The sequence below is a fragment of the Plectropomus leopardus genome, chromosome 23 (genome assembly GCF_008729295.1).
Source record: "Plectropomus leopardus isolate mb chromosome 23, YSFRI_Pleo_2.0, whole genome shotgun sequence".
Lineage (NCBI taxonomy): Eukaryota > Metazoa > Chordata > Actinopteri > Perciformes > Serranidae > Plectropomus > Plectropomus leopardus.
Window position 1 is genome coordinate 14,809,806 of NC_056485.1, and position 15,533 is coordinate 14,825,338.

A 15,533-nucleotide genomic window follows, 5' to 3' on the forward strand; every position below is an offset into this window, starting at 1 on the left:
AATGCCAAATATAGTCAGAATGATCCTTTAAATGTCATACTTTGAACCCAGTTGATCCATTCGATGTTACATGTTACCCCAATAGAGAAAGACAGGATGTAGTGTAGGAGGTAACCTCTCTCTTCCTGTCTTTGACACAGATTAACTGCACCAAGGAAACCACTGTAAAGATAAAATTGCATTTAGAAAAAATCTATTTATCCACTGGGTTAGGAGATATCAAGACATAAAATGCGTTACAAAGAGCCTTTGTATTTTATTTGCAAAGCCTGTCTGCCAGTGAGCAGTCAACTAGGAGTTAACCAGCAGGAAAGACAGACAGAAAACCCCCGCTTCTGACGTCAGTGGAAATTCCCTCTATCTCCTGTTTGACCCTCACACTAGTTAACAAAACATTTTTGAATAAATATTTTTTTAAAACATAGGGTACAATTATACGCCTTTTGCGTATTATTCGCCATAATAATCGTGTACGTTGGGGAAAAAATGCTATCATTGAAGACACATTGTGTGCATTTTTTGGACGTTTAGATACATTTTAACATAGGAGAAGAGTCCATAGCTGCATTTTGAGTGCATAGGATTATTATAAAAACATTATTTAGGTGTCACGGCGACGCTATGTCCCCACACCCAGACAGGAGAATCCGCTTTGAATGCGTGATAAACTGTTTACAGTTTAGTTTCGGTTTTGTCTTCGGGGTTTCCATCGGTGGTTTGGCTCCAGCTCCGGGCTTCCTCATCCGCCACCCGCGGCAAGCACAGTCTTTCTTCCGTGAATTTTTTTCCATCTCGCCTCTGCGATCGTTGTGTGACATTACAACATTGGTTGAACTTTGGTCTGATCCATGTTGTTGTTGTTGTATGATTGCGGAAGCCTGAAGCTGCACTGCGTCTCGGTGACTGTACAGCTGCTGGAAACGAAACTTTGAAGACGCAGAGCGATCGACCTCACGTAAGAAAAAAAGACCAAAAAAATCACGTTTATACCGTTTTAGTGATTATTTTAAAAAGAACCTTAAACTGTCTACTATCTGTTTCTTCGTTTGTCTTTGCTTAAAGAGCGTCCAACAGTTTATTTATCAAGATAAATGTTTCACAGCATTATCGGGCATTAGGCCATGGTTTGTACGCTGGTAAAGAAATTTCTCTACAGATCAGCCGAAATAAGAGTGTTGCTGAACAAAAGCATGTTGCACGTAATGTGTTAGTATACTAATAACAGACTGTAAGCGCTGCATCATTGTTGACATGTTGGAGTTTGCAAAGGTATGTGCATCAGCTACAAAGTTTACCTTTTACTTGTACTTTGCTACATTCAAAAGGGAGCTGGAATACTCGATTACTTTAATTCGACGAGTGTAGTTACTAAATTTTCAGATTAAGATTTTACTTTAAAAATGCAGTTGTTATACATTGAAAATACATTGTTAGACGTTCATTGTTGTCAATTAGTTGTTTGTTTGTTTTACTTCTGTTTTTTTGCCAAATGGGGTTCATATTAAAATAAATTACACTGTACTTTGATACAGTAAAAAAATAGAGTTTCAACTGTAACATAGCATTCATCAGTGATGTTATATAAAAACTACACATAGGCCTTTACCATATATTACAACAATTAGAACAAAACAACATTAGCATTTGCACTTCATGTAAATCAACATGTTTTATATATTTATAGAAATGAAAATATTTTCTGTATATAAGTTAAAGGTTTTAGTAATAATTAGAGATAATTTAATAATTTTAAAAAAGGCCCACTGTATGTACAGTAAATGCAGGATAAGTCACAATATCTGCAGGTATCAGACATGTATATTTAATGCTTTTTAAATGTTTCCAGGATGATTTTTTTGTATTTTCTTGCAGTGAGATCAGACTTCATGCCTTTTTTCCGCCAAAATGTGTAAACATTTGATATTCTGTGTTTTTCACAGGATGTTCAACACTCTGCCGCCAAATTGAGAAGAAGGGATGGACAGTGAGAGAAGCGATGGAGGAGGAGAGTCAGAGGTGGAGGATGAGTTTGCGTGTGCCGGGATGCTGCGTGGTTCTCTGACCTCCCTGCACGGCACGGTGGAGCGGATATTCAGGGTGACTTTTGGGATCGGGACTGATGATATGTCTCATGACAACAACGGGCAGATATGGCTGAAACTACGAGGGCAGAGGAACGATGTGAAAGCTGCCAAAGTAAGGCGAGATTTCTTTGTTTGATGTTTGACATCAAGAGTTGACTTTGGGCAATGTTGCCCAGCAACCTTGTCTAAAAACCATTTCGCACAATACTAAAACATATTTTAGATTAATATGACTTAAAGCACACAATCATCCAACCTCTGTTGCTGTGCTGATTGGAATTTAGTTTTATTGTTTGAAGTTTGTGAACCTTTATTTGGAAATTTTTATTGACATTATTGTAAGTGACAAAAGGCCTTGGTGCTGGTGAATGACTCATGGAGGGTTTTTAAATGTTGTATAATTAGTCTGAGTTGAGTTTCAGTCCAAATGAGGTCAACCTGCTGACACATGCACTCAGAATGACTGACCTCACAAAATGAAAATAATGTTATGATGACTTAAAACTAAATGCAAAGTCTTTTTGTTTGGTGTATGCACATGAACATAAGCTCTGCGGACCACAAGTGTCACGGAAATAGTGATAAAGCATTTATTTTTTAACTGATTAATTACTAATTATAAGACTAACATTCATAATTTTGTATGTGAATTTATTTATTAATCTATAAATAAACGGACTAAATTACAGTAAGTAAGTAATGAGTAAGTAAATCATTATTTGATGTTTTAATGGTCAAAAAAAATTATAAAAATAATTTATTAAATTAATTGTTAATCCATCAACCAGTAACCAACTTAAAAAGGGATTTACAAAAAGAACATAAAACAACCAGTCCATCATTTAAAAATAAATGAATTGCTACATGATAAAGAGGATTTAAAAAGTATTGGAAAATGCAGTAAAAAGATAATTAAATAACTGGAATCACAAATTGAATTAAGAATACAGATTTACATCAGATAGATAGATAGATAGATAGATAGATAGATAGATAGATAGATAGATAAAATACTGAATTTTCATTGCACAAATGTACATTTTACATTTTATTGTTTTGGGTTTTTTTCAGGTTATTTTCTTTTAGCTTTTTAATTAGTTTCTTGCTGATTCTTTGGCCATGTCCTTTAAAATTTCTTGTTGACTCTTCCGCATGTTTTTTTTTAAAGAAATCAAAACAATTTACTCAAGGGGTTTAAAAATATTGAAATATTTACACAGAACAACAGTAGTGAATAGTAAGTAAATGCACTTAGTCTTGATAATTTCAGTTTTCACAAATTGCAATGGACAATTTCCCTTTCCATTTAGATTTCCCTCCTCGGAGAAATGTGTGTCCTCGTTTAATACCAAGACAATAAAAAACAGAAATCACATAATTGTCAAGCACATATATGACAATATATTTTTGACCCCAGACACAACTCAGTTTGTTTAACAATATTTAAATATAATTAATATCTTCTTTCTCTAAAATAATCTCCTGACAACTCAGAATGTTCTCATAAAACCCAAAACTGACTCATGATTACATCTAACCCACCATTGTCGTGTACCCATCCTGATCTAAACAATAAGGTCCTAATGTGGATTAACAAATGTGAAAGAGAAAAAAAAGACAAGACCAAAGGAACAAAAAGAAAAGATGAATAACATCGGAGAGATATCTCCAGAGAAAAGATTTAGAGGCGAAAATAAACCCGACTGTGATCTCGAGTGCATGAAAGTCACCATTTAAAGGTCAAAGCATTTAAACACAAGTGCTTCTGATTATTAGCATATTACTGGTGAAAACAACACTGAAAGTAAAGTGAAATAATAAAAGTAGTCAGCCACCCGTATGAGCTATGAAACAGGTTGAGCTTGCTGTTATCATGTCTGAAGCTCAAACTGGATAATGAGATCCCGTCTTCATTCTCTTTCAAAATAAAATCCACAGCCAAGAAAATCATTCCAAAGTTAATCTGAAGCTAAAAGAAGCTTCATGAGTCAGAGTTAGTCAAAGTTTTTAGTGGAAATTTTCCCTGGTTGTTTTTCCCTGGACAGTGTAAAACGGGAGTTTCAGTCTAAAGACAATGTATATAATGAACTCTTTATTCCAAAATGGACACATATTATTTTGAATACCACTTTTCACTACTACAGAAATAATATTTCTGTTTTGTAGTTATTCGTGAAAGGACTTGTGAACCAGGAGGAGCAGCAGGAGGTTTCTTATCCCGGGGTCCTTCACTGCATCTTCTGTGGAGCCAGAGGGCTGTTCATGGACTGCCTGACAAAAAGCACCTCTGCACATATAGTGGTGAGTGTTGCATTGTGGGTTTTTGTTTAGACTACATTCAAAGGTCACAAAGCAGATTTTAGGATATCTTTAATTACCCAGAATAAAGGAGAAGAGCCATCAAAAACAGAACAGCGAGGAAGTCTAATATGCAACTTGAGCTTGTTTGTTTGTTGGTTTACATTTTGGTAAATTGGCACCATTAACCCTTAAACACCTGGATCGAAATCGGTTTTGTTGTGCAGCATTCAGGCACCATTCACAAGTATTTAAACAAGTATTTTGATTTCCTTCCACAAGGTATGTGTGTGTGTTTGTGTGTGTGTGTATGTGTGTGTGTGTGTGTGTGTGTGTGTGTGTGTGTGTGTGTGTGTGTGTGTGTGTCACTTTTTAAAGGTCATTGTGTGTTTTTTCAGATAATTTTCTTGTAACTTTTTGCTACTTTCTTGTGCATTTTTTGGCTATTTCTTATTTCTTATTCCCATGTTTTTGAAAGAAATTAAGCCTAAATTAATTAATTTGCAAAGGTTTCAAAAGATTTTAAATATGCCAAATTAGCTATCAGTGCTTTCTATTTGCAATGTACCCATGAGTTATAAGCAGCTTATTTAATCTATGATTTCTAAGTGGATTTATGGATGTTTATTTGCAGTGGAGATCAGACATTATGGTGTCCTGTGAAAGTATGAGTCATGCTGAATTTAAAAATATTTTTGGCTTGTCTGCATTTTTGCAGTTATGACTCCAAAAAGGAGTACACTTACTCAGTATCACTCGCCTCCGTTATTGTACAAATCCCCCACAGACATACTGACTGACATTTTTGACTGATGATTCAATAATGGTATTGACTAATAATGTGATATCTTGCTTTCTTATTATTATTATTACAAGAAACTACATTATTAGTCAATGTCATCTGTGAAAGATATGCCCTACCCCTCATGAAGCAACAACTGTCTCTTAATGTAACACTGTCATGACGTCACTGGGAATTTTCAACCTATTTTTAACATATTTTGTTTGAATGCAAATTTGTAACTCAGGGAAGTTTTATTGCTTATAGCAACTTTCTTTTTCACTTTAGTGGCTTATTGTTGCAGTAAATTGCTTGGAAATTATTAATGTGTCATCAGACCTTAATTGGAAAAAGATTTTTTCAACATGATTCACCTGATCAGCTGATTCCAAAGATATGATCCAAAAACTGTGTGTATTGTTAGATTGTTTTCTGTATTAAAATTGGAGTGAGTGGTCAAACTCAGCTGAAAATATGGTAAAGTATCAGTGTTGAAGGTCCAGTGTGTAATGTCATTAAGTGGTCTAATTTTAATGCAATTCTGTTTTCCTCTCATCAAACCAGGTTGGCTCGACAGGATTCCTGCTTATCTCAGGTCTGGCAGAGCCGGTAGTGCGAGCCTACTCCCTCATTACAGACCTGGTGGAGCGGTATGAGGGCACACAGTCCAGACGCTCTGACACTGGAGACAGAGTCCCAGGCGAGTCTCTAGAATCACGGCGGGCGTTCAAAACTCTGGTGGAAAAATGGGAGGACAAGCACATCCTGGATCTTCTTGTTTTGCCAGGATCAGTGAAGGAAATCCTGCTGGATTTGGTAAAAGATTCGGGGATTGGATCCAACCCCCGACCAGCACTGATGGATGGAAATTCAGGGGCGAGATCACTTGAGGATTCAGGGGGTAGATGGGACAAACCATCCACAGTTACCTACACACTCCCTGAGCCTTCCAGGACTACTGATCGGTGGGTTGAAGGGATGACTGCAGGTTCGGGGAACAACTCTGCAGCCACAAACTCCTTTTTTGAGTTTTTGTCTTCAGGCGCCCAAGGGAGGGCAGAGGCCGCTGAGCAAAGACTTGTGCATTCTCCACAGGAGGTAGGAGAGGAAGAGCAGCTGGAGCAAGCAGCGACACTGGGTACCACAGTAAGGGAGGGACGAGGGGAGGAGGGAGAAGAGAAGCTGCAGTTGGCCGGTGAAAACAAGGAGTTTTGGCTTCTTTTGAAGTTCTTCACAGCCATGGGATACACAGAGGATGTCGTGAAACGAGTCCTTGCCCGAACGGGACCTAAAGAGGCCTCGCAGATACTGGACGTAGTTCAACAAGAGCAGGATCGCAGTGACCGGGAACAGTTAAAGAAAATTCAGGATGGTGTTGCCTTAAATCAGAGTGAGAGGAACCGGCCTTGTGAGACGGAGCACAGAGAAGACGAGGAAATGGAAGTAGGAGGAGATGAGGCGATAAGTAGTAATGGAGAGATGGGGGACATTTGTGAGGGCGCGACAGGAAGCACGAGACACTGCGAGGGAAAAGGTAGTGCCGAGGAAAAAGAGGAAGGACAGGAGGAAGACTTTGTCCTGGGAGTGGTGAAGAAAGCGGCAGCCAGCTGTGGGTACATGGAGCAGAAAGTGGCCAAAGTCTACAACATGTTGCCCGATGGATCCACTCACCAGCTGCTCCTGGAGCTTCAGAGAGAGGAGAGCAAAGAGACGGACAACTTCAGGGAGGGGCCGAGAGAGATGGATGACGTGGTGCTGGAGAAAGAAGGACCAAAAGTTCGACCATCTGAAGAAAATGCGAGAAAAAATGAGCGTTTCTTACCTGCAGAAAAGAGAAAATCTGATGATAAAAGACGAGAAGAAGTGTTAGACCTAGCTGCACCTGACTTTATTAAATTCCACAAACTCACAAACTCACAAACTCAACATCAAGTCAACCTGCCTGAAGTCAAAGGGCCACCAAGGCCTATTTATCCCCCATCCCTGAATCATCCACTCACCAAACCCAACAAACAGTTTAACCAAACCATCTACTGTCCGAATCAGCCCACCTCAAAACCAACTCATCCAAACCAAGACAATGTCTTAAACCCAAAGTCTTCCTTAAAACAAGCGGTCCAAGCCCCTCAGCCCCCCAGAGGGAACGACTTGTCTCCCACCAGAGCGAGGGAAAGACGAGGTTTTATGACAGCTTCTTCGGTGGTGGTGACAGGGGAGCAGCGTTTCCTGGAGGGTCTGCAGATGCCCTTCGACCTTCAGCTAACAGACAAACCTGGCAACCCGAAACTGAGGACGATTATCATCGATGGGAGCAACGTGGCCATGAGGTGGGGATAGAGTTTGTTATAAGCATCCTCAAATGTGTGTTTTTTAAATATTTTTATTGATTTATTATCAGGGTTGATATTGGATGGAAATGTGTGTCGAGTGTTTCCCTTTTGTTGTTTGAGAAAAGATAGTTAAATAACATAAGGGATTGACACTAAAGAAAAAAATTACATGATAGTTGGGGATCTTCATGTTATGTTTTGGTTCTGAAAATAACATTTTAAAAATGAAATATAAAAGTATATTAGAATATGCCAAAAAACTGTTAAATGCTCTGTACATGTCCTGTTGAGTCCTCTTGCAAAAAGGACAAAGTTATGTTTACATTCAGTTTTTCTCACTAAAACTTATTTTATTTATCCTTAAGATCAAATAAACATTGAACGTTGAATGCATTTCCCTTCTTTAAAACATTTGCAAAGCCATTTTTCTAAAAGTATTTTCAAGCAGAAAAGCATGAAACATGCAGTAGGACTGAATATTGCATCCTGTGTATTTCATGCACCTTCTCAAAAACACACAGTACCTTTAGCAATTTGAAGAGCAACACACAGGTTACAGAATCTGCTGATATTATATTAGAAATATAATATAGATTTTTTTTTTTACAAACATTATTGGATACTCTGGATACTGATGATGTTGCAGAAGAAGAGTTAGTACCTAATAAAAGAAATTAAATAAAGAGATAAATAAAGAGATAAAAATCCACACTTTCCGGTACAGTAGGATAGTTTTCAAAGTGAAGTGAAGATTGATGAGCAAATTCAAGAAAGCATGAAGAAAATTGCCCATCACTAGCCGATATCTGCCTGGTCTTAACGTCTGATTCACAGAAGATGTTGTGCTATTGATTTTACAAACACGGCTATAAAGTTTGCATCAGTTTGCAGTTATCCATGTGGTAAAGCAAAATGCCGAGAACACGGTAGGCAGAACAATGATCGAAAAATAAAATTAGAGGCATTCCTCATGTCTGGAAAATCACTAATAAGGGAAAACTTCACCTGTTGCAGCTGCTTTGAGAAATACATTTTGTTTCTGGTATAACTCTACATAGTGTTCGTGTTTTCCACAGTCACGGGCTGGGTCACTTCTTCTCCTGTCGAGGAATCGCTCTGGCCGTCCAGCACTTTTGGGACCGAGGTCATCGTCACATCAGCTGCCTGCTGCCACAGTGGAGACAGAAGAGCGACCCCAAAATTAAAGGTAACACTTCCTGCTGCCCGTGTAGTGTTTTAAACATAATATCTTAATTCTGGAAATATAACTGATATTACGGTTTAATGATTGTTTCTGCTATAGATCAATCTTGTACATACATTTTGTGTTCTTTGTATTCTATTTTGTCATTTTATATGTTTAAATTGCTTCTATATTTTTATATCTTATGTCCTATTCTATTCAAATTCACTATTTTTATTCGTCCTTTATGTTAATTGTTTTGCACCAACACCAGTGTCAGATTCATTGTATATGTAAATGTACTTGGCGATGAAACCGGATTCTGATTCTGATCTCCAGATTATTCTCTGGATTGTGCTAAAAAATGTAGTTTAGTTGATAAAATATAAGACATTTACTAAAGACTAAGCTAATGTTTCAAATATGTTTTCAGTCCAAAATCATCAATTTACAATCACATGAAACAAAAAAACTGTAAAACCTTACATTTGAGAACCTGGAAAAAAGGGAACCTTTGGCATTTTCACTATTAATAAGTATATATCAAAATTGATTTTTAATATTTTCTGTAGATCAGGTAATCCATTAATGTATAAATGAAATATTTATTGCATTTGCATTTTTTTAATCCCATTCACTATATGGAATGGTGCATTCATATTACCCTTGGCTATTTTACGTAGCTTAAATATAGAAAAAGAAATGTAAATATTTTGGATTTATAGAAAATAAAGTTAAATATGTAGAAGAAAGAAAAGTATCTAGCAATAAGATGTAAACACATTCTTCATAATACCTATTTGGTACTAGAATTAGAATTAGAAAACTAAATTATGTCCAACTTTATTCATCAAATTATTCGTTATCTCCACAATATTTTTGTTAAACACCTTGAGTGCCAAGAAAAACTTCGCAGGAACATTCACAGTTAACCTTTGTCTTTTTAAACCACGCAATGCATTTGACAAAGGCCTCTGCACTTTCATGCGTGTCTTGGTCTTTATTTCAGTCACACATAAAGGGGAAAAAAAACTATCCGAACTGGGCGAACATATGAGTGTGTGTGTGGGCGTTTGTTTTTTCCTTTCAGTGCAGACTAAACATAGCGTTGTTTGTTCCTGCCCTCACAGAGCAGCACTATCTGACTGAGCTGCAGAAGCTCGGCCTGCTCTCCTACACGCCCTCCAGAGAAGTCCAGGGCAAGAGGATCAGCTCGTACGACGACAGGTAGACGCAATGCTGCTTTAAAACAAACTTGTGTTAGTCTCATTATGTTGTCATAACAGGAGGACAACAACAACAGAAGCCTAGAGATTAGAGAAGCAAGCCTATAAAAAGAAAGTTACCGTTTCATTTCCTGCTCCTGTGAAATGAGAGGATGCTGAAATAGAAGAAAATAACTACTATATTCATTTGTTTTACACACTTGCACAGCAACAAAATCCATAGTAAATACTAGTTCTACACAGTATGTACTACATGCTACTCATCATTAGGAGTCGACAGAGAATCAGCCCGGCCGATTATCAGTATCAGCCCTGAAAAACCAATATTGGTCGACCGCTACTCATCATGTTATATTGTTTTCGCGGGTATTATACAAAAAAGAGCATACTTAACCATTTCATTCTAACAGAATATTTTACAGTACATGTGGCATTGGATGCTTATTAAACTTTACAAATGCTTTTTGTTTTCTGAGATTTTTTGCACAGCAAACACAATTTACTATTATATATATATATATATATATATTATATATATATGTATATACACACAAGTGTTTGAGAGCACCACTATGGGGTGCCAAAGACCAGAAGATTTTCATTTCTTTTCCAAGCTGCTTTGAAATCTTTCTATTCCTGTTTCCACAGATTCATGCTGCAGCTTGCACAGAGGACAGACGGAGTGATTGTAACTAACGACAACCTGAGAGACCTTTCAGACGAGTCCCCCGTCTGGAGGGACATCATCAAAAAAAGGTATAAAAACTTTCAAATGTGGTTGCTTCAAAGTACTTGAGTGAAGTTGATCATGGCCACTTGTCATAGTATATTGTGAGGATACCAATGAAGTTATCGTATATGTCTGAGTTTTGTTTTTATTGTCTGTTTGTTTTTTATCTTTGTATTTATCTAAATACATGTAAAGGTTTTGATGGATTTTGATCTTATGCAATCTTTCTCCAAATAAATAAGTAAAATATATTTTATAAGGCTGAATACAGTGGTATGATCTTATGTTTCCCCCTCTCGCAGACTTCTTCAGTACACATTTGTGGGGGATCACTTCATGGTGCCAGACGACCCTCTGGGCAGAGGAGGGCCTCACCTGGATGACTTCCTGCGCTCTGAGCACAGGTATTATTATTTTATTCAAGGACATGTTCACATGCTTTAATTTTCCTCCTACTGTCTGTGCTGTAACAGCTGGGAATGACTGTGGACAACAGTACTCAAGAATCACTAATAAAAGCTTCTAAGCACAACCGGACATGATATAAAATAAAATATGACCTAAACTCTTGAGAAATTTACAACAATTACCTAAGATTACATGTTTCCAATAACAAGTTTAGCTGTATCGTGCTCTTTTCTCTGAGTGAAATTTGTTATTTCCTCTCAGGACTCCAGATCCAGGAAACCACTCTTTTGCCTGTGTTGCCACCACGTTCCCTTCCTCCAAACCTCCGCGCTCCCAAACAGAGGTGCTCAACTTTCGCGACCGAACACTGGGCGGAGCCTTAAACACAACAGCAGGTGGAGGGAACCGGGGTAAAGGGAGAGGACATGGAAAGGGATGGGACATGGGAGCCCAGCAGTGGCAGCTTGGAGCTTCTGGACTGGTGTCTGGCGCAAACAGGGGCCCGGAGGAAACGGCCGGCCTGAGAGAGCAGCTCTGTCAGGTTTTTTCCGGGTCAGGACAACATGGTGGCGCTGGTGCTGCAGTGCCACCCGGCAGAGACGGACATAAACGTGCTGTCTGATCTGATGTTGCAGCAGTAGAACTGTACGTCTTTTAGTGTTTTTTTTCTGGGATTATTGAGGCTTTTCTAACCTTGAATTTTCCCCTTGTTTGATATAAAAATCACACTGAACCATGCATCTGAATTAGCAAAGATTGTATCAAAAGATGACGTATCAGATGAGTGGTGGAACTTTCTGCTGACTGTCCAAAACACATATAATTTAATTATGATCTTATGCATTGAATATAGGTTCTTTGTATCACGCATTCCCTTTCATGTTTGCTGTGTCACTGTAAACTGTAAATAACTGTTTAAAAAAAAACGACTACAGATTGGAGTCTATCTCGCATCTTCTCTTCCTTCTCCCTAAGCATCCTGTGTTGTCCTGTGCAAATCTATAAAATGGGTTTTAAGAAGTGATTTAAAAGAGGTCACTCTTATCTCCTCGACCAGGTCGTTCCAAAAACAAAGGGCCCTAAATGCAAATGCATGGTCCCCTTTAGATTTAAGCCTCGACTTTAGAACGGCCAAAAGGGCCCCACCTGAGGATCCAAGGCTGCAAACTGGCTTATATGGGGTCAGCATTGGGGAGGCACATGGTTATTACTGATTATTGTTGTGATAATTTATTTTATCACCAGTTGTAGGAGTGGACATCATTTTGCAATGCTCTAATAACACTAAATCAATCCATACAATATTCTGTACACTTGATCTTATACATACATACATACATATATATATATATATTGTAAAAGCCCAACTAGTGACTAAACTTAAAAATTCCACATATAAACTCTGTGAAATAAGTCAGTTTCATGCTCACTATTGGGACTGTGTTGAATTTCTGTGACCCCATTAAATTTATAAATTGAAATTCAGTATACCCAGCAGCTGCTGTAAATGTGGATAGTTACATGTTGTGCTGTCGAACGCCATTTATTCAGAATAAGAATCTCTTGACAATAAATTTAGCATTTAGATAAACTGCAGTTCAAGACAATGTCCACCAGAGGTCGCACTTCATTTATATTTATCTGGAAGTGTGAGCCGAGAGTGACTATGATACCATACGCTCCAGATTTTACTCAAATTGGAAAGTTAAAAAAAAGTTGCTCATTGCCTTTTTTCCCGTGTTTTTGAAAGAAATCAATTTGCTCTGTGTTCAAAGGTTTAAACACTTGTGAAAGGCATCTGCATGCAGCACACAGAAAATATTTAACATTATGCTCCTGAAGACTTTGTTTCTGTTTCTGCCTTTTTGTTTTGCCAAAGAACCATGTTGAAATCTCTGCAGTGATTTTTGTTATTATCAATGTTGCCTCAGTTTTGATTTTTAAAAGAATTTGTTAAGACAGCATTGGTAAAAACTTCACACACACAGAAATGATCACTATAAATGCAAATATTTAAGTGTGATGGCCAAAAACAACAATCTACATATCGTCCTAGTGAACAGCCTTTCTGAGTTTATTTCTTTTCATCAGAAACACCAAATTTATTGCTCATTTTTTTGTGAGGTTTCTTTTTTCCAATAACCGAAAGAGAAGCAGCTGCATGCTTTACCTGCAAACTGATATGAATGTTAACCAGTTGGGTTTTTTTGTATTTTTTTCTGCCCTCTTCTGCTTCCTCTTTCTCTTGTGACTCTTGTGTTTTGCATGTCCAGACCACATAGAGTTATTACATAATACAAATGTTTGTGTTTACACAGGAAAATAGAAATGGCCTATAAGCCTTGTTTCTTTTTTGGACTTCACAGAGGAGGATTAAGTCGCCTCCTTCCAAGAATAGATGCATATTGAACTGGTTAGATGAGTTTTGAACAATAGTGAAAATAGTGCATCTATTTTGGGAACATCCTGAACAAGACATTGAATTTTCACAGACCGTGTATCAGACGAGTGCCGTCTGATACACCTGCAAAGTGAGACAGGCAGTACAGGCAGGTAACAGTGAGTGCATCAAACCTGTAGAGCAAAATAAATATTTTTTTTTTAATTATTGGGATGTTTTTTAAGGCAAAAATATACCTACTCTGAGAAAAAAAAACAACTTAAAATTGTGTACTGCAGGATGTAAAGAGGACCAAATGATTTAGAAAAATGATAAGTGGATTTATGGATGTAATTTTGTAATGATCCAACTTGTCTTTTCAAAGTCAACTTAAAAATGTAGGCAGCTTAGACACTATCTTTTAAATTTTTTTTACGTTAAAACAAATTATTCACAGTATAATGGAAATTAAAATGCAAGTGCAATATTTCTAAATATATGTTAAATTTTCTTAATAATATTTCCAGACCAAAATGTACCATAGTTGAGAAACAGAAAATCTTCAAAAAAATTTTAATAAAAATCCAACTTCCAGAGATGCTTGATTACGTCTTCTGCTTGCAACAAATTCCATGTTTTGACTGTCTTCAGTTTTCAATGGTATTCTGTTCTTGGGTTATATCCAGATGCCCTTTGTTTTGCATTTTTGTCCAAAATGCTTATGAGACTCATTCAGAGGAATGATGAATACTGTAACTCTTCTGGACTATTCACAGATATCTGAACATGAAACTAACAAACACACAGTTGACTTCTACTTGTCAACACTAAAACAATCCATGCAGGACATGGAGACTACACACGGCTTTTATCTGCACCTGCACCGTCTTCACATTGGTGTATGTGTTTGCAGATGTTGTAAAATTACGTTGTTGTGTGTTTGGCAATATAGGGAAATTTTACTACACCAATAACCATGTTTGATTTGGAAAAATTTGTATTTGCTCAGAGCAGGTTTGTTAAACATAGAGTACATGCTCTTTTTATAGTGTTTTTTTTTTTTTTAATGCACAAAGTATTAAAAAAATGTATTATTATATGACATTTGGCATAAAGAAAGCAATATTTTCCTGTAGGACATTTATTCTGTTTCTTTATATGCTGTTTTTATTATGGTTAGTAGGCATAAACACACAAATGCTCAAGAGGGCTTTAGTTTACAGTTTACCTGTGGTAGAACGATACATGGCTATGTTTTTTCATAATTTTGATGTGTCACTGTAATGAAATGGATGGTTGTAAAAAAATATTTTTTACAGAAAAAATGATTAAATTGATCAGTATATTGATGAAAACTCATTGGTGACAAAGGGCAGAATAAAAGCACTCTGGAGATAGTGTGCTGGTGGTGGGAGACGGGTTATTATAAGACTAGAGCCAAGGGCTTTTGATTACAAAGTTTTAGCTGGCAGAAATTTCACATACTCAACTTAAAAATAAAGTTACTTCCACTCAAGGTAACTGAAAACACTGATAATTACATTTTTTACAAAAAAAGTAAAGGTGGTGAAATAAGGTAATAAGTGTAAAGTGAGGAGTAACATTTTTTTCTCATGTAAACTTATAACACAAAAATGAACTGTTTTTATCCCTCTCATACTTATGGAGTTATATTAGAAATAAATAATAATTTGATTACATTCTAAGGAACATGTATATATATATTTCCTCTCACAAAGTTCAATCTCAAGTATGATGCATGCTCCTATTAAGGATAGTAACGAAGTGCAGTTTCTATTTTTTTTTTCTATTTTTTTTTTAATTTAATTTATAATAATAATAATAATAATAATTAATAGTATTATTAGTAGTATTGTTGTTGTTGTTGTTGTTGTTGTTTTTATTTTAAATGAACTTGTAAACTGGTTACTATCTTATACAGGTTTCAACAACATGTTTTTTAATAAAGAAAACAGCTGCGGTGTGACCTTTGACCTGTCCTCCCTCTCCATCCCTCTGCTCCTCTATATACCTCATCGCTATTTGCATAGCCGGACCAGAGCGCTCGCGCCTGTGTGCGCACGCCCCCGCCTTCACCTGCCTCGCGCTCGAA

At 37.0% G+C, this 15,533-nt stretch overlaps 1 protein-coding gene across 1 annotated transcript; it reads left to right on the top strand.

The window, feature by feature from the left end:
* The first annotated feature begins 450 nt into the window (after positions 1-450).
* Positions 451-12,515, top strand: khnyn (KH and NYN domain containing). The gene is made up of 9 exons (XM_042512430.1): positions 451-955; positions 1,941-2,196; positions 4,251-4,385; positions 5,728-7,490; positions 8,570-8,700; positions 9,807-9,903; positions 10,551-10,658; positions 10,935-11,036; positions 11,302-12,515. Exons 2-9 carry the CDS (start codon positions 1,978-1,980, stop codon positions 11,660-11,662), a joined length of 2,916 nt encoding a protein of 971 aa, XP_042368364.1. The 5' UTR covers positions 451-955; positions 1,941-1,977; the 3' UTR covers positions 11,663-12,515.
* The last annotated feature ends 3,018 nt before the right edge of the window (positions 12,516-15,533 follow it).

Bases quoted from the DNA above. Each gene is read 5' to 3' on its own strand.
- khnyn (XM_042512430.1), top strand. From the start codon at position 1,978: ATGGACAGTGAGAGAAGCGATGGAGGAGGAGAGTCAGAGGTGGAGGAT. The intron at 4,386-5,727 runs GTGAGTGTTGCA...TCATCAAACCAG, and splicing joins GCACCTCTGCACATATAGTG to GTTGGCTCGACAGGATTCCT. The intron at 7,491-8,569 runs GTGGGGATAGAG...TGTTTTCCACAG, and splicing joins GGGAGCAACGTGGCCATGAG to TCACGGGCTGGGTCACTTCT.